General features: G+C 40.6%; 1 protein-coding gene across 1 annotated transcript in view; it reads left to right on the top strand.

Annotated features, from left to right (window-relative positions):
* LOC108423399 (AT-rich interactive domain-containing protein 1B-like) overlaps positions 1-19,894 on the top strand; it is a 275,160-nt gene that overhangs the window by 54,258 nt on the left and 201,008 nt on the right. Inside the window, exon 3 of the mRNA XM_037542128.1 lies at positions 4,637-4,792. Coding sequence (XP_037398025.1) covers positions 4,637-4,792 — 156 coding nt within the window. The remainder of the gene's footprint in view (positions 1-4,636; positions 4,793-19,894) is intronic.

Raw genomic sequence — 19,894 nt, 5'->3', positions numbered from 1 at the left:
AAAAGGCATGTATTGGTTTCGTCCGCCGGCTGGCATGCGTGACAGCACCTTTTTATCCCTTTCTGGACTGAAAGTGCTGGCCTTGCAGGCATGCACTTTCACAGTCCTCACGCTAACTGAGCTATGCAAAAGTCTTAGAACAGCCAAGATGGTTGTTTAAAGCTTAAGGACAGTTGATTTGTCCATAACATTAGAACACACACACACACACACACACACACACACACATACATATACATACATACATACATACATATATATCTCAAAACATCAATATGATACGATTGATTTGCCAGATCAGATATTGGATGGCAACTGAAGATATTGGCCTTGCTCACACAGAGTTTTGGGAATGGTTAACCCCTTTTCACAGTAGCCATAAAATGCAATTTCCTTCAGTTGAATTTAGCTTTTTTCCCCTTTTTCATGTATATATTTTTTAATGATTTTCATCTTTATAGATGAACAAGCAATTTATCTTTTATAAAGGTGTTCTTTTCTAGTGTTTAAAAGCTGCTGAGGTGGTACATGATTTTATACTGTCCATTTTATTAGAAACAAAACTGCTGTTATTGCAAAAATGTGTGACTTGTTTTCATAGCTAGGGGTTCTCATCCCTCCCTTTACACCACTCATTGCTCACTAGCAGCCCAACACATTTCACCTACAGAAAGCCAGCGGTGTCCCAGATTACCTAATAACAGGGTTATATATATTAGGCAAGATTGCATTTTATTATACTAATTTTGAAACATTCACATTGATTTCCATTCTACTGGCAGAATGGCCACTAGGGGGCCTGCAGGAAGAGGCTGTGTTAAGAACTGATAGGCATAAAAATATTGTATTAATGCTTGTATTCCATGAATAAACACTTCATGTTCAAATAAATACTTTTGTCAGGTGGCCTAAATATTGTGGTCATTTGGTGCCCTGTGCTTTGCAGGTGAGTCTGGCTCGAAACGTCATTCCCTTGAAACATTGTGCCCATCAGCTCCATCAGTCTATTTTCATCCTGTGCGACAGGAAGCACACCTGGATGGTGAAGTGGAGCTTCCATTTGGATTTGACCCTCCTACTGGGTCAATCGATACCGTTACACAACTGTAAAATGACACAGTGCTGGTGCTGCGGTGCTCACTAGGCCTGCGCTGTGTTTTTGTCTTCAGCTCATAGATAATGAAAGTGCAGGGCCAGAATCTATTGCCATAAAGAATCGCTGATGTTTCTGCAGTCGGTGAAAGGCATGTTTTGTGGACAGAATTGATCTGAAGGATTTAACTGAAATCTTTATACGGCTTTGTGTGAATGTTGCTCCCATGCAATTTTTATGAAGATTAATTAGGATCTATTTGTATCATTCTTCGCTAAACTATTAGCTTAGTTCTAAAATTCCTCTCCTTTCGGATTAAAGTGAGGATATTTTTCGGTCAGCCTTGGTAGTTCGATTCTCCCCCACGCTCTCACGCTATGTATGTGTGTTTGTGCTGACAATCAGGGCTGCAGTTGAAAGCAGGCACACCAACAAGTGTCTCATTAGGCTGAGGAGATGCTGTGGAATCAGATGACTTGGCATTGGGGTTAATAGCCTAACCCAGCTCATGCCAGCATCGCCGCTTCATTCATTACAGCATGCAGCCAAGCACCACTGCCCATCACCGCTAACAATAGCCCTCATTCATTAAAGGAATCTAAAAATCATTATATTAAAGCATGAGCAATGATCGCGCATCTGATATGTCAGTCTTTTTCGCACTTCAGTCTGGGTCATACATTTGCCTGCAGCTTGCTCATGGTTAAAACTGCTCAGGTTAAATTGGACTACAGGGGGGATTCACATGTCATTGCTTGCACCTAATCATTATATGGGTCTCATACAGTATGGTATATTACATCAAACCATTGTCGGGCATAAGCAGAAACATAAGGAAGCAAAGGACATGGGTCAGTTTCTCGTCTGTGCTCTGAGGTATTTGGACTGTGCAAATAATAATCATCACAAACGCTAGGAATGAAATTGGACAGCGCATTGGCTAACCTATCAGCGGTTTCACAGTCATTTCATTCTTAAAATAATTCTGCGCTGTTGTGGTTTGGCTCTTCGTACGAGAGACGAGCCGCTCTACCATCAGCAGTAACAGGCTCCATTGAGCAATGCTTTGCAAGTCGGTCCAGCCGCAGCTCTCTGCCACGTCTAATGAGTCACAACATACGTTTTGGCTCACACGGAGGAGCATTAAACTGGAGTGAAGAAAAAAAAAAAGGACTCGGTAAGAACTTTATGTCATCCACATGGCTAGAGCTCATTTCCTCGCCAGAATAAAGTGTGCGCTCGCCCCATGTGGAGCAGGACACGGAGAGCTGCGGCAGCTGCTCATTAGGAGTCGTTGCGTAAGCAGGAAAGAGGCTGGGGGAGTGGGGGGTTATGGGAAGTGTGTGATGGTCCCAGCTGCATCTGATGGTGAGCAGGCCAGTGGAGCACTGTCAAGCATTCCCAAGACAACATGAGCTCTTTCTGGCTCCACCATAGCACTTCCTTTGCCATAGCAAATCATTTAGAGTCAGTTACAGCAGCAGTTTGCATTGTGTGGCCGCTTAAAGCAAACCGAGACGAGCACCATGAATGCCTTTACTGAGTCGTCAGCTGCTGTTAATTTGTTTCTGAGCTTTGTTTTAATGACGGCTTGTGATGCTGCAGGTAAAAATCACTCGCTAATTGAACAACTGTATGTTAGGATTAGTGCTGAATATCTCTGCCTTCTCTGAGTTGAATGGAGTCCTTCAGTAGAAAATGTGTTCATTTATTGATACTGGCATCTGAGAAAGGGAAGAAAAAGCAACAGACTGTTGTTGGATTAGAACCGTGTATCTCCAAAATGGTAATTTTTACAGAAGGAAGACAAAACATACTTTAATTTTAATGTGAGTCAATGGAACCAGATTTTTTCCCCAAGCAATTTTGGGTCATTTCTTTCGGGCAGTTCATCATGACATTTACACACAATGTAAAGGGCAGGGGGTATTTTAAAATTATGTCAAAAACTGAAAAATTTAGATGGAGGTTTTGTTCCGACAGCAGTGAACAGCTTATATAGACGAGCTTGCTACTCTTAGCCTTAGCAATGTGCTAACATGGCAAAAAGCTGTACGAACCTAATTGATGGTTTTTACTGGAAATGGAAAAGTTTAAAAAGTTTAAACTTTTCCATTTCCAACAGTGACCATGTTCGGGTCCGATTTTTTACTCTACTGTCTTGCATTGAAGCTTGTGGTCAGACAGCTCTCAGGCTGATCTGATCTACTCATCAGAGGCTTTTGTACAAGCATGGAGCCCATAGCATCAAGTACTATTCTTAAATTTATGTAAAGATTTCAAAGGTTGTGCTTTTCACTCAAATTGTTATGTCAGTAATAGAGTTTGTTAAATAAAAAAAGTGGAAGAATTTTCATATAGTCCCAAACTAGTCCCAAACAAGTCCCAAACTAGTCCCAAACAAGTCCCAAACTAGTCCCAAACTAGTCCCAAACTAGTCCCAAACTAGAGGTGGTTGGTGTGGCAAAAATGTAATATCATGTTACTTTAAGAGGTTTTCATGATATGTCACAATATTAATCAGATTGATTTGGGACAAATTAGTCACAATTAAAAATTATTTTCAGAAACTATAAAAAAAAAAAAAAGAGTAATCAGCATTTTCAGTCCCAAATCCAGTTAAATGTGACCACTTACGCTCTTTTTAATTAAACATGCAGTTAAGAAGTGTTTAAGAATTTAATGCCATTTTAATATGACAATTTAAGAATTGTCATATTGCCTAGCTCTACGTATCACTGTCGGTATTGGCCGACACTCAAGGCGTCAATATTATTGGTATTGGAATGAAAACGTGATATTACAGCTTCACGTTAGTAATGTTGCATGCATTTATTTCTAGAATTGAGCACTTTAGTTTTAAATTCTGTTTAATTATAATAGTTTTATGTTTTTGTGGGCCTTTGTGTTGCTTGACTTGGAAAATGTTTGACCAGTGCTTATACAGATCTTATTGTTCCTACATGTAAGGGTGTGAATGGTCAGCTCTTTTTGCTGGGAGAACAGACATTATTTCCCGTCTACAAAATGTAATTTAAATTCTGGGTTAAAAAGGCCAATATTGAACCAGTGAAATGTGTTTTTTTTCCAAACATTAGTCTGCTTATATGTCCACATAGTACTGATATTATTGTTCATACCTAATGTGTACATTTAATAAAAGCCATTCGTTTAGGACTAATTCTATGAGAAAAATAGTCCAAATGAATAAAAATGGTTTGGAAAGAAAAGAAACCTGACATAAAAAACTCACCATCACAGTGAACCCCTTAAACTGCAGGTGTACTGTTTGGGTATCTTAAAACTCATTATTCAGTAACTACTGTGAAAGTAATCTGTAAGTTGTGTAGATATGCGTAAGAAACTGAGTGCAGACCTACATATGAGGCCCTTTCAGGGTTTTAAAGAGTTAAAGCCTCACTGTTCTTGGCTGTTATTAAGGGAAAATTGGCAAATATGAATTAAAAATAGTTCCAAAAGGAAAGAAACTCCTGTAACACATATCATGTGTTTCCCTGACCGTTTCTGTGTTTGTCCATGCAGGTAACTCCTCACTTTGGCCAGCAGGGCATGGGAGGGTACTGTCCGCAGGGCCAGCCGTATTTCAGCCAGTCCCAGCAGCAGCAGCAGCAACAGCAGCAGCAGCCTGTGACCCCCACACAGCCCCCCTACATTCAGCCCCGCACTGCTCCACAGCAGGTAAGGCCGGCCTCCATCTAGCCATTATTTGCTGTGGCTCCCGCTGAGCTGAGGGCCGAGCTGACTGCCTGTAGGCCGATCGTTCTGATTAGTTGTCCAGATTATTCATGAGTTCTATTTCTGGCATTTCCTGCACCTCACTCGTTCACTGGTTCAGACCGCGCAGGCATAACTCTGGCTGGCCTCCTTACACCAGGGCTGTCATCAGTGTGGCTAGAAGACTGGAGGGCTTTTTTTTTTGGCATGAGAAAGTCTGAAAAATATATTGCCACTTAATAGTGGGGCTGGTGTTTTTACCCAGCGGAAACACCAGTGTTTGCTTTGCTCATTTTTGTGTCATGATTTCGGCTCATGCACGGAAATGAGACATTAATTCTTTCTTTTTCTTTTAATCTGTGTTCTTACTGAGTTTTTTATTCGTAGACAAGAAAAACAGCATTTTTGGGAAAACAGGCGTGCAAATAAAAGGGGAGCGAGTTGAGAAAGGCCAGTGGTGCTGCACTGCTAGCCTCTGAGAAGGCCATGTGTTTCTCATTGTCTGTGGCGCGAGAGGAATCTGCCTATTTTAACTGACCTCCAGTTGCAGACTGAGGGGGAATTTGGCTGGTGGAGTACGCGCTGCAGGGAAGGCCAGCAGTCTCCTGTGCGTCACAGGAAAGGGAATGGGAGGTGCGGCCACTTTGGGAAAGCTTGAGGCGAAGTTTGGTAACATTTGGGAGGGCCTGGAGATATCGTACAACACCCCATTGAATGTGTAGGCCACAGCAGAAATTTGCTGTGATGAAATCTGCGATAACTGTACAAACCTCTGTTTTTTCCCTCTGGGTTTTCTATCCAAGACGCTCCTTATTTCACAACATGCTTGGCTGTTTCTCAACGCTGGACTCCAGTTTAGCGCTCCCTTTCCTTCCTCCTCAAAGGGCGATTGCATTAATCAAGTCCAGCTCTTTATCTCTGTATTCCCTCTCTCACGCCTGCTGCCCATACTTGAAGGCTGATGTAGGTCAGGTCGACTCCAGGCTATTTGTATTCTGGAATAGTAAATTATCCACAGGAGTCCTGAGAGGAGAGACAAACTTGACCTTTGGATAACACCTTGGACTGATCCTCTTTATTCAAATTGTGTGTGAGGTGTTGTGAGCATTATAACAGTTGTGTTTGTCCTTTTTTGTTAGCTGAAAGAGGGGAATTATGGTGGCTTCAGAGGCTTGAATCTTTTTTTTTGTCACTCTGGAACAAAACAGCACTGACTGTGCCATTCCTCTTTTGTGTCAGATGGTAGTCCGGTTTAAACCATGCTTTTATTAAGCCTTGTCTTTTTGGAGTGAACTTTAAAAAGTCATCTCTTTATGATTTTGACAGTTTGACTCCCAGTTTATAGGCCCCCTCTACCTCCATTAACCCAGGATATGGGACATCATCCAGCTGATTGCTCAGTTCAACAACTTCTCTGCTTTTGTATTTGCCAGCAAATTGAAGGCTCGATTGGAGAGGGGACAGTTTTATCTCACAATCGCATCAACTTTAATGACGAGGCTGTTACATTTGACAGTCTTCACTGGTGCTCAGTTTTTGATCACACACTGAATGAGAAGACCTAATTTTGTGGATATATTGACAGATGTTGGAGGATTATGGATCTATATGAGTGGCTTTATGACAGTGCCAAGGTCCTGCTATAAATCAGTAGATTAGGAAGATGGTCCCCTCAGCCCATTTCACCCTCTAAAACTGCTTTCTGTATACCATTAGTCTCGCGGGGCTGGGCGTGATCTCATCCTGAGACTGTCTGAGGACAACCAGGGGAAATTTTTGGCTAAATGTTGGTGGGAATATAGACTTATTTAGGGGGCATAAACTGAGAATGAAATTTCTGAAGAAGTCCAGAACTTTGTGAAGGTGGGCCTCAATAAATGTGAGCCTTCAACATGGTCAACGTTGTACAGCAGACTACAAGCCTGTCCTCAGCCCATGATTGTAATGTAAGTTACCATGATTGAAAAGTCCCCCCACAAAACTCCAATAAAGCATCTATGCCACCCTTGTGGAGAACGAATTTTACACAGAGTAAAATTAAACGTTAACTCTTTCAAGGGAAATTTCAAAGAGTGAGACGTTCTCTTGTCACTGTCTAGACAGGATGTCTGAAAAACACACCAAGTCAAGCTGCATTTTACTTCGGAAGAAGTAGAAAACAGTAAAATGCAAATTTTGTAAAGAAAATATCTACTCTACTGGACAATCAGGTACAGTTTAGCCCCTGCTTGTACTTGTGCTTGAACATATTCTTGAAATCCTTACCAATACGCAGCAATGGCAACGCATAGCCACTTGATTGTAGACAACCATTGTGTTTTAACCTTGCTAAGTCAGTAGCCACCAATTAGTATAAATCCATTAACATAATGCTAAATAGTGCCTATCATCTTATTCCCCAGTTTGTATTTTGGTTTTACCATCTGAATTTACGTGACCAAATCATAAAGCAAATTATTCAGTAACTGCATGAAACAAATTGAAATTTTTTTTTTTTTTTTTTTTTGTAAAAGTTCCCCTCAAATAAACAGAAAATGTGTTTTATGATCACACATATTGCTTTATGCTTGCAATTTACTACTGAAAGCCAAAAATCTCAGATGCTCTTTGTATTATTTGTATCTGTAAATAATTTTTACAGAATAGATCACTGAAGACGCCAAACGCCATCTGTTTATAGTTTATAGCCCAGATTTGTGGAAAAATGGCTCGACTTCCAGTAGAAAAGATCTTTAAAGTTCAGCTTCTTTTATTATAAGGGTTTAAAATTACCTCACCATCTATTTGACTAGAAAGAAGACAGTTACAGCCTAATACGACACTTTTGAATGTAGCTTATGAAATAGGAAAGTTATGAAGAATATGACATGGTGTGTTTTGGAACCACCGGTGGTCTCAAGGAATTTAAGAGGCTGTACAGTTTCATTCACTCTCAGCTACATTATAATTTTACATTGAAGTATTTTTAAAGCATATGGTGTAGAGCTTTATGGTGATGTCCAAGTATCATAGAGGTTCTGAGAAACCTGGATGCCCCACTGATACGTAGTTCTAGACAAATTTGTAAGAACACAGTGCAGCTAAGAGCTAAAGAGCTAAAGAACTTCCTTCTGGATCTCCTCCCAGTAGTGGTTCAGCACATGGGCTAACCTTTTCTCATCTTCTTTTTGTCCAAAGACCAGCTCTTAAGAGAGGTTGATATGGAACGGGCCTTTTTCCTTTCTATTCCGTTCAGCCAGATTAGGCAGTAGGTTAGACCTGCCTGGGCCGTGTAGAGGGAGCTTTTCTCCAAAGAGCCGCCGGGCTGTGTGAAGACTCTCTGCTTTTAGCCTGACCTTTCTTTATCTTCATGGGAAGCTGCTTGTGTGAATTGAGAGCCAGGTTTATTTCTGAGGCCACTCTTATCTCTTCTATGAAGCTCCAAGCTCAGACAAACTGTTCCAGTTTGAGGATTTGATTTCCCCCCATCCTCTGTCTTCACACTGGCTTTTTTAGCTGGTTCACACTCATGGTCAAATATCAATGTTGTTTTATTTTCTGGGGAGAAGAAATGCATAATTCATCTTAATTCCTTCTTAATTGCAATTGCATATGCATTTTATGTGCACTGACAAAAAATCTTGAAGGACATTGTTTTGGGTTCTGCTTAAAGTCATTGTTCAACAACACATCAAATTTACACATTTCTCCTCTTGTAGTCGATCATGTTTGGTGCTTTCTTTAGTTTTGTGCTGGAGCTAAGATGCTAATGTAGCTAAGCACTGTGCAAACTGCATGCCTGAATCATAATGCCCTCGTCTCAAACCACACTGAGTTCACATTGAGAGAAATAGCCTGACTAAATCTGCTGATGTGGAAAGCAATGATTGAAGTCTGATAGCCATCAATTAGCATGACTGTTAACTTTCATTTGCTGTTCATTAGCATCATTAGCATTTTTGACTAAGCTATTCCTTTAACTGGCCGATATCATGGAAAACTCGATTTTCCTCACTTTTCTTTGATATACAAGAGTTTGATGTGGTGCGTTTACAAATGTTCCATTTACTCTACAATCCAAACAGTCCATTCATGGAAACTAAGCTGGAAAAACACTGGAAAACCACTGTTTTTTGCCATATCACAATGCAATGCATCTACATATCACTGTTGTCGGAAAAAAAACTCGTTAATCCATTTTTGTCTTTTTTTCTGTTTTTGTCATAATTTGAAAATACCTGTTGTTCTTTACAGTGTGTGTAAATTTCAATACGAATGGATGAAAAATGACCCAAAATGACTTGGAAAGACGTCCGGTTCCACTGACTTACGTTAACAATAAAGTGTGTTTTTTCAGTCTCCTATAAAGTTACCATTTTGGAGATATGAGGTTTTCTTCCAACAGCAGCGATATATATCTGTTCAGCCTATAGCAGTTTAGCTCCGACCATTTCACTCTGACGTTATAACCAATCTTTTTTATCCAGGACAACTTTTTTAATCAAGCACAATACAGAACAGAAATCATTTACATATCGCTGCTGTCACTTTATCGCTTTTCAGATTTGGACATAATTTGAATATACATTTTGCCCTTTACATTGTGTGTAAATTTCATGATGAATGGTCCAAAAGAAACAGACCAAAATTACTTGAACAAACCGTCTGATTCCATTGACTTCCATTAAAAGTAAAGACGTGTTTTTCTTCTCCTGTACGTTTACCATTTCGGAGATACGAGGTTTTGTTCGGACAGCAGCGATATGTCAGTCTTAAAAGTGCCCTGACGTAACAGCCTATTTAAGTGTGAGGGATAAAGACAGGTTGGAGAAATCAAGTGAAAATGAATGATGACTGTTTTTGTATATAAAAGCACATAAATGTAATTAGTAGATTTTATAAAAATATATAAAATACAAAAATTTGCTGGATATTGGCCCTTCATGAAATCTCGAATAGACCTACTTTGTGGCTTGACATACTGTTATCTGTAAAACCAGACAAGGAGAAAACTGTGGTTGAACTATCACTACTTGAATTGTATGCATTTTCTAAGGCACTGGCTGCTTAGTCTCAAGTCTCCAGGCTGTAGTGTCCATATGAGCTATTATCTGTTTAATCTGCTTCTCAGTAAACCCTCGAGTTTCTCCTCTCCTCTCCAGTGATTGACATATCAATGGCCTCTGCAGCCCTTCCTGTGCTATTCTGAGCCGCAGCCAGCAGACAAGGGGACGGAAAAGCGAGTGATACCCAGAGGCGGGTAGAGGGAGAGATGGAATAGGCCAGCTTTATTCCTGAGTTAATGTGGCCAGCTCAGCGCCGCGGCTCTGAGTGCTGGGCGCAGAAATCACAGATGGCCGTACGAGCCCATCTCTGTCATTTCACCGCGCGTTTGACTTCACAAAGTGACTTTGTGTGTGTACTCGGCTGCTATCTGAGCGCCGCCGTGTCCTATCACAGGCTCGCTCTGACATCAGGCAGCCGCCGCCGCTTTGAGAGTGTCCTTACTTTTTCCTTCGCTCTCCGCTCCGCCTGTCAGCGCTCAAACAAACAAGAGTCCTCGGCAATGAGAAGTGTTGCGTCAGCTCGAAAATCATCAATGGGCCTCAAAGAAATGTGACAAGCCTTTTTTTTGGATGTCAGGTAGGCTTCTCGGTGAGGCGTTCTTTCATTGTAGTCGTGGCAGTCACGTTAACAGACCTTCGTCTGAGAAGCTTTTCATTAGCATTGTTTTTGAGACACTTCAAGGTTGGAACATTATGTTTGTTTGGCTTGTGGTTGCATGTAAGGTTTCTGGTCTGGTGTCAGACTTGGGGAGACATTAACTTCAGTGATGTTACTTTTAATAAAGTCTTGTTTTAAGCTATTTAATGCATAGTATGGACAAAATACCATATTATGATTTTGTTGATAATTTACTTTACATGAATACCTGATCAGCTCAAGTATGGATTCTAAGCTCTTAGGACGCCCTGGTATTGAGGGAGGGTGTGAGAGAGAGAGGTAGAGGGAGGATTTAGTAAAAAGTCAAAGCTCATGTGGATCAATACTTTGCTTTGTAGCTTGATAGTAGTTATCAAATAATGAGAATGAAGATAAGATGGGGGTTAAACCTTGAGGTGTGTCCCCACCCAAAATCTTGACTGTGTGGCTGCGTCACAGTTGACTCCAGCAGAAAAAGCGGTCTCAGTAGATTATCTACAGATGTTCAAATAGTTAACAAGCTATCTGTTGGAACTCCAGGGTTAGGGCTAGCACCAGGTTGGGGTAAAATTATGGGTTGAGTTTAAGATTAGGGGTAGGAATAGAGCCTGGAGAACGTTTAGAGTTAATGAAAATTATAGTCAGTTTAGTAGATATTTAGTTGAATGGAACTAGAAAGTAAATTAAGTATCTACAAAGCATCTAAAGTGGACTTTCCAAATAAAGTGTTACCGAAAGAGGAAAAGTTTGAAGACAGAGGTGTACAAACCAACGCAGGCCTGTTTATTCATCAGAACGCCCACAGAAACACGCACCTGGGACAGTAATTGGTCAAGATGCCCACAGCACTGTAAAAACATTGTGATCAGCTCATTTAGACGTGTCACAATCATGAATGTTTAGCTGATGAGTAATTGCCGTATAAATAATTGTGATTAATAATATGTGTGCAGCTGTTAAAGGTGCAAGCTTAAAATGTCCTAATCGGCTGATGTCACTTCCTAGCTGTCCATATGTGGTATTTCCAGAGCTGGTTTATGAGGAGCCTAGCCTCTTCCTATTTCCCTCGTTATATTAAAAATAAGCCCGCTAAATGTGAGAGGGCGCCCACGAGCCAGTCCTCAATGAATGGGGCGAATGGAGCTAATGGCTAAAAACGAAAAGTTTACATAGTGTCTAATCACATTCCCACACCTTTCCTTTAATTTTAGAAAGTATACAAATACTTTTCCCTCAACAAAGAAAATGTACCTGTAACCTACCTGTCTACAGCGCACGGGTTTTGGGTAGCAGGACACTAGCATTACTGCTACTGAGTGCTGATTGGTTAGCATTACTGCTAATGAGGCTCCATTTTAAACTCCTGTAACTCGAGATCGAAAGCTCTTAAAAAATACCAGCAGTGTTAAAATGTTTTAGGCTGTTTTGTGTTGAATGTATTCTTTTACATGAAAAAATATTTAAGCATTTATAAACTATGATTTTGCTCAAATGCTCCGTCTTACCCCATTCATTTTGGACTAGCTCGGGAGCGCCCTCTAGTGTCTGAGGAACCCGGAAGACATTAAAGAGTGGTAGTTCTTCTCTACAATGTCTCTGGTTTCTTCCAAGTGATGACAGAAACAGCTCAAGCTCAAATAAACAAACATTGTTCACTGCTTCCTTTAAAGTACAGAACTTTTGCTGGAACTTTTGTTGTTGTCCTGAGATTCTTTATGCATCTCAATAAATGCCCTACTGTCTTTTATTTACGTGCATTTGCCTCAGCCCTTCTGGTGAAAATGATGAAATGATAAACGTTCGCGTTCTGTTTGTTGTGACATAAATAATTGTGAAAGCTAACAGCTGTGAAAAATAATTGAGATTGGCTTAAATAATTGTAGTCAGATGATTATGCAATAATGTGACAGGCCTGTTTGTGAATTGCATCCTTCTGCAGTATTGCAAAGGCCAAAATAGCAGTAATGATTAACATCCAGCATGTTACGCAGCACTAATTTAGACTCATTTGTAAATCTGTCATTTTATTTTGTTGAATCATAACACAGCTGAGTCTATATTAATAGATACTATTGATACTATTTAGGTACATGATACCATTTATTGCTCACCCATTCATCTCTTTCTGTCACTTAGCTGAGGGAGCATCCATGATCCGTTTGGTCTAAGAAGGGCTTAATTGTACGAACTGCTCTACCATAACTTAAGAGGGGTGGCTAATTTATTTGACACAATGCATCAGCTTACCTTAATCCAATCAGATTGTTCCTTTATGGGCTGTATAGGATTTACTTGATTGTGTCATACAAATGATAACAGATCAGCAGAAGCAGATTGGGTATCTTCAGTGAAGCAGATTTATGGTCTAATTTTAATATATTCAACACTGCTTTGTCTTATTATACATATATAATCCCATAGGTGTTCAACTGGGTTGAGACCTGGTAACTGCAAAGGCCGAAGCATATGATTTATGTCATTTTCATACTCATCAAGCCATTCTTTAACCCCTCATGCACTGTGAATGGGGGGCTCTATCCTCCTATCAGGATAGAAATCATCGTAGCATAAAGGTGATCAGTCTAATTAATACTGTATTGATTTTCAATGACACTTTCTTCTAAGGCCCCTGTGTCAAACACAAGGCCCGAGGGCCAGATCAGGCCTGCCACACAATCCTATCTGGCCTGCAAAAGTATTTAAATTTTCTGTTAATATTAGCTAATTTCACAATGTGCTGTACTACGGTCCCCAGCATGCAATGCAGCGTAATGTGCGCTTTAGCTCTCCTACTCCAAAAACAACATACAGGACAGTGGTTACACATCAGTTCTACACAGTTCCACATCAGTCATATCACCAAACGACTAACTGCAGTTTAGCCAATATAAACACTTAATTTTAACGTTTAGTTCAAGTTTCAATATTTCAAGGTCTACTGCAATGGATTTGAGATTTTTAAATATGGCCCTTATAGTGGTTGAGTTTGACACCCCTGTTCTGAGGGGACCCAAACTCTGTCAGCAAAATGGCCCCAACACTGTAACAGAGCCATCAGACTCCCTCACTGCAGGGGTCAAGCATTCAGGCCTGTACTGGCGTATTGACGTATGCTGCACATGCACTTGCCAACTTGTGGAGAATATGGTGAAGTATGACTCATCTGACCATATTGCCTTTTTCCACATCACTGTAGGCCTGTGTTGGTGGTTTTTACACCACTGAACTCTCGAAAATTCATCTTTGTAATGAGAGATTTTTGCACTGCCCTGCTATAATATCCTTCTGTGTGGTTGTGAGCCGATTGTTCTTGGTTCCTCACCTGTCATCACAACGCCACGTCATCACAACGCCTGTTACTGTGGTTACACTTCATGTCTTTCTTTTTGGGGGAGTGAGACAAGCATGGACAGTGTAAACAAATAAAGACCGTGCTTTCTAATGAGAGACATCAAACTAATAGCTATTCCAAATCCACTTCAGAGATAATTAAAAAAAGAAAGAAGCAAAGGAGTCAAAGGAGCCTCACACAGATCAAATGCCTTTGTCCAGTACACACAGATCAGGCATAACGTTATGACCGCCTCCTTGTTTCTACACTAATTGTCCATTTTATCAGCTCCTCTAACTGTATAGGTGCACGTTGTAGTTCTACAGTTACAGACTGTGGTCCATCTGTTTCTCTGATACTTTGTTACCCCCTTTTACCCTGTTTTTCAGTAGTCAGAACCCCCATGGACCCTCACAGAGCAGGTACTATTTGGGTGGTGGATCCTTCTCAGCACTGCAGTAGCACTGAGGTGGTGTGTTAGTGTGTGTTGTGCTGGTATGAGTGCATCAGACACAGCAGTGCTGCTGGAGCTTTTAAACACTGTGTCCACTCACTGTCCACTCTATTAGACACTCCTACCTTGTCTGTCCACCTTGTGGATGTAAAATCAAAGACGATAGCTCATCTGCTGCTGTACAGCATGACGCTGCCCACAGGAGCGCTGTTGACTGGATATTTATGGTTAATGGGCTATTCTCAGGTCATTCTGCTGTGTCTGGTCCTCTCAGACCACCACTAACACACCACCACCATGTGCAGTGCTGAGAATGATCCACCACCCAAATAGTGACTACTGAAGGACCCTCACAGAGCAGGGAGGGAAAGAAGGAGGTGGTCATAATGTTATGCTTGATCGGTGTATCATCGCTGTCCAAATAAAAGAAAAACATGTACCTCCTAAGTAGTCCGTTTATATAGGAGAAGGCATTCTCAGCTTTTAGTAGCTGATATTTACAGCGCCTTTCACAAACCCAAGGACGCTTAATGCAAGTTCATGTAAAAAGTTCTTTTTCTAAATGATTTTGGAGCATTTCTGTTGGCCTTTTCGCCATGAAATTATCATGAAATTTTCATGCAATGTTGACAGCTGCTGTTTTTTTTCTTTTTGGACAGCAACAGAATGTTATATTTTCATTTAGCACCCTTTTCTTCCTGTTGACAGGTAAACAAAAGATACTGAGCTCCTCTATTTGATTAAAACAAGCACAGAAATTGACTCAATCTTTTCTGTAATCGTTGTTCAGTGTGGTGGGCTTAGTGTTGGCTGTTTGTCCTCCAAGTTTAAAGTAGCAGTGCACTCAGCTTATTTTGTCGTCCAGTGAAAGTCCATTAATCGTAAGAACGGCAGAGTTTGTTGGATGAGCTTGTCGGATGGATCGATGATCTTTTGTGCTCGCAGGTCAGTTTAGGCGGGTGATCTGTTCAGTCTGATGTCAGATGTAGGTTACATTAAAAAGATAATGTGAACGACCAAACAACAATCGGATTTGGGCAGTAAATCAGATCACTGTTACCTACAGCACAGGTCAGAACAGAGATCTGTTACTCGTGCTATCTTAATCCAAAATTGGGGTCAGCTTTAAGTTTAAGAGGGTAAATTACTTGTTTTTGTTGGAACTGAACATAGAATGACGTGGATTAAGGCCAAGAAGTGAAATAGTAACAGCATCGCTGTTGCTTCTGTTAAAAATATGCGTCTTTTATATCTGAAGTCCTATATGTTGACATTTCTCATATACAGGCGTAACCGTGATGACTTAGGATCCAGTAGTCCTGTGGGGTTTGTTTCCGCTCTGAGGCCTTGGTTTCTGTGGAGTGTTTTGGGGGATGGTTCCTCCATCTCTCTTCTGCAGCTGCACCCCTTCCTTCTGTATTCAAATTACACAAGGTTAATTAAAACGCTGTCGCAGTGGCCGCGCCGCCCGGCCGTATCGGCCTCCCCACGCCAGCATTTTTAATCAAGGCCCCGCGATAGCAGCAGGAGGAGGAGGGGGAGGAGGGGGGTTGCAGGAGGAGAGAGGGGAGGAGGACGCTCGCTGCCACGGCGACAGAGAGGAGAGGCAGGGCCATTCAAAGTTCAATGTCATTAATTGGTCAGCATTTGAATATTAGCTAAGAACTCGCTTAATTAACGGGATAATAAAAGCATCCCTGGATGGGAGGGGGAGAGAGAGGGAGGCGGGGGGGAGAGGGGCGCGTGTGTGGGGGGAGTTGCGGCAGGAAATAGAGGGCATGTGGTGCCGAGAGCTTGGCGCCGGGCGATAAGAAGGATCCGTCCGTGTGAAAGGTCCAGGCACTGTAATTTGCGGGAGCTGCTTTTAATTGTCATAACCTTTTAAATGGCATAGTTTATCGGAGTCCTCTAAATGTCCTGCTGGATTGCCATGCGACGGGGTCCCTGGTAACGAGCGCCGCGCTCCCATTGGCTGCCTAAAATATTCGAGCGGCACGACCGAGGTGGAAAAAAAACAGCATTTAATGTTCTTTATTTTCCCCCTTTCGTTCATTTCCTTCTGTTTTGTCTCACTGCAAACCGCCACCTGCTAATTGCTGTGTGGATTTTGCTCCATGTATATAGACAAGCATGTTTATTTGTTTTGTTTTTTTTTCTTCGCGATGCATTTCAAATGCAAATTCAGATTGTGGTGGCTAGTCTTAATCAAGCTGGAGCTGAAAAGGCAGTCGTGTGTGTCTCCCCTGGGGCCTCATTTAGGAAATGTTAGCTGAATGGTGGCTAAATTTCATTTTGTGAGCTAACAGTGTGTCTACGCACTGTAGAATTAGGATTATCAAAGATTATTGTGTTTTTTCCCCCCCTTGTTTTAGCGCAAGGACGTTACATGCATGCGGGGAGGGAAAAAAGCAGCTCCGGTGGGAAAGTGGTGATAAATGTGTGCCTTTATGGGTAATTATTCATAATGTGTTCTCCAATGCTGAATGTCATGACCACCAAACAAGCAAACAAGGAGAGCTTTTCCATGACCTAAAGCGAGGAAACGTTCCGATGTTAGGATTTAAAGTGTGCCGAGGTGACAGATGTCTGTTGTGTTTCTTTATCTGACGTGTTCGCAGGGGACCCTGATATGATGATGTGATTTTATTGTAGAGCTGGTCCCAGGCCCAGTCAGGAGCTGTGTGTTATCTCCAGGGGAAGTGGGTCAGCATTGTACCTGCTTTGTGTAAAAGGTCAGGGGGATTGCTCGGTTAAGAATCCAATCTGGAAGACATTGTATTGGAACACGGCAGTACAGATGTAGCCATTAAGGTGACCCCGAGGAGAGCAGCCGTCTGCTTGTCAGCAGCCGAGTCTGTGGAGCTGCTGAGTGGTGTCAGAAACGCCACAGTGCTCTTAATGCTGGTACATAGAGGTTGGCGATATGAGCTCAAAACAGTATCACAATATTTTCTGATCTCCAAAAAATAGCAATAAAACCAAAACTGCTTTTTAAAAAGCAGCTTAAAATCTTTTTATTTTAGCTTTTATTTAGTTTTGTTTATTGTATGATTTGACTTCACGAGCAGTAATATATATTACTTTATTTTTCTTGTTAGATTTTTTTCAGAGCTACAATTGCTTGTTTTTCCCATTTCATTATATTTCATCTTTTGTACATTTTTATTTGTATTGTTATGTTATTATTTTTAGAATTATCTATGTATTTTTCTTCTTTATTTTCTGTTGTTCTTGTGCTGGATTTTATTTACCTTCCTTGCAAACACTTCAGCTGTTATGAAAAGTTTATTATTATTATAATTATATGTTGTTGCTGTCATATTAAAATCTTGATTACGTTTACCTCATTAGGTAATCTTGTCTGTCTTTTTCATTGTTTGAGTTTCCTATGATGAATGGACTATTAGAAAAGATCCTTTTAATGTAGAATTTAGTCGTTTTATGTTAACATTTGTTAAACGTTTTTCTTCTTCTTGTAAAGTTACTGTACCAGTCGCCTTGCAAGAGAATGAAAGGTGGAGTTTGGGACTCCTTTGGGTCTTCATGCCTCTTGTGGCTAATATACAAATACACAGTCTAATATACAAATACACAGTCTAATATGCTAATAAACTGACTAATGCCCAGTCTAATATACAAATACACAGTCTAATATGCTAATAAACTGACTAATACCCAGTCTAATATACAAATACACAGTCTAATATACAAATACACAGTCTAATATGCTAATAAACTGACTAATACCCAGTCTAATATACAAATACACAGTCTAATATGCTAATAAACTGACTAATGCCCAGTCTAATATACAAATACACAGTCTAATATGCTAATAAACTGACTAATGCCCAGTCTAATATACAAATACACAGTCTAATATGCTAATAAACTGACTAATACCCAGTCGAATATACAAATACACAGTCTAATGTACAAATACACAGTCAAATATGCTAATACACTGACTAATACCCAGTCTAATATACAAATATGCAGTCTAATATGCTAATAAATTGACTAATACATAGTCTAATATACTAATACACAGTCGAATATACTAATAAACTGACTAATATCCAGTCTAATGTACAAATACACAGTCTAATATGCGAATAAACTGACTAATACTTAGTGTAATATACTAATACAGTCTAATATGTGAATAAACTGACTAATACATAGTCTAATATACTAATACACAGTCTAATATACTAATAAACTGACTAATATCCAGTCTAATGTACAAATACACAGTCTAATATGTGAATAAACTGACTAATACTTAGTGTAATATACTAATACATAGTATAATATGTGAATAAACTGACTAATACATAGTCTAATATACTAATACACACTGACTGTGTGTTAGTCAGTTAATTAGCATACAGTTGCAAGAAAAACTATGTGAACCCTTTACTTGGATTACTTGGATTTCTGTGTAAATTGGTCCTTAAATGTCTTCTGGTCTCAACAGTCACAACAATGGACAAACAAAGTCTGCTTAAACTAACACCGCACAAAAAATGATATGTTTCTATATTTTTATTGAACACAACATGTGAACATTCACAGTGCAGGCCGGAAAAAGTACGTGAACCTTTGGATTTAATAACTGGTCGACCCTCCTTTGGCAGCAATAACCTCAACCAAACGTTTCCTGTAGTTGCAGATCAGACCTGCACAACGGTCAGAAGGAATTTTGGACCATTCCTCTTTACAAAACTGTTTCAATTTAGCAATTTTCTTGGGATGTCTGGTGTGAATCGCTCTCTTGAGGTCATGCCACAGCATCTCAATCGGGTTGAGGTCAGGACTCTGACTGGGCCACTCCAGAAGGCGTATTTTCTTCTGTTGAAGCCCTTCTGGTTGTTGATTTACTTCTATGTTTTGGGTCGTTGTCCTGTTGCATCACCCATCCTCTGTTGAGCTTCAGTTGGCGGACAAATGGTCTTCAGTTTTCCTGCAAAATGTCTTGATCAACTTGGGAATTCATTTTCCCGTTGATGACAGCAATCCATCCAGGCCCTGAGGCAGCAAAGCAGGCCCAAACCATGATGCCCCCTCCATCATATTTCACAGTTGGGATGAGGTTTTGATGTTGGTGTGCTGTGCCTTTTTTTGTCCACACGTAGTGTTGTGTGTTCCTTCCAAACAACTCAATTTTGGTTTCATCTGTCCACAGAATATTTTGCCAGTAGTGCTGTGGAACGTGCAGGTGCTCTTTTGCAAACTTTAAACGTGCAGCATTGTTTTTTTTTGGACAGCAGTGGCTTCCTCTGTGGTGTCCTCCCATGAACTCCATTCTTGTTTAATGTTTTACTTATTTTAGATTTGTCAACGAAAATGTGAGCATGTGCCAGAGATTTCTGTAAGCCTAGCTGACACTCGAGGGTTCTTCTTCACCTCACTGAGCATTCTGCGCTGTGCTCTTGCAGTCATCTTTACAGGACGACCACACCTAGGGAGAGTAGCAACAGTGCTGAACTTTCTCCGTTTGTAGACGGTCTGTGTTACCATGGACGCATGAACATCAGGGCTTTTAGAGATACTTTTGTAACCCTTTCCAGCTTCATGCAAGTCAACAATTCTTGAA

Source organism: Pygocentrus nattereri, chromosome 10 (assembly GCF_015220715.1).
Source record: "Pygocentrus nattereri isolate fPygNat1 chromosome 10, fPygNat1.pri, whole genome shotgun sequence".
Taxonomy (NCBI): Eukaryota; Metazoa; Chordata; class Actinopteri; order Characiformes; family Serrasalmidae; genus Pygocentrus; species Pygocentrus nattereri.
Note: the sequence above shows the minus strand (reverse complement) of the source record. Positions and strands in the feature narration are given on the sequence as shown.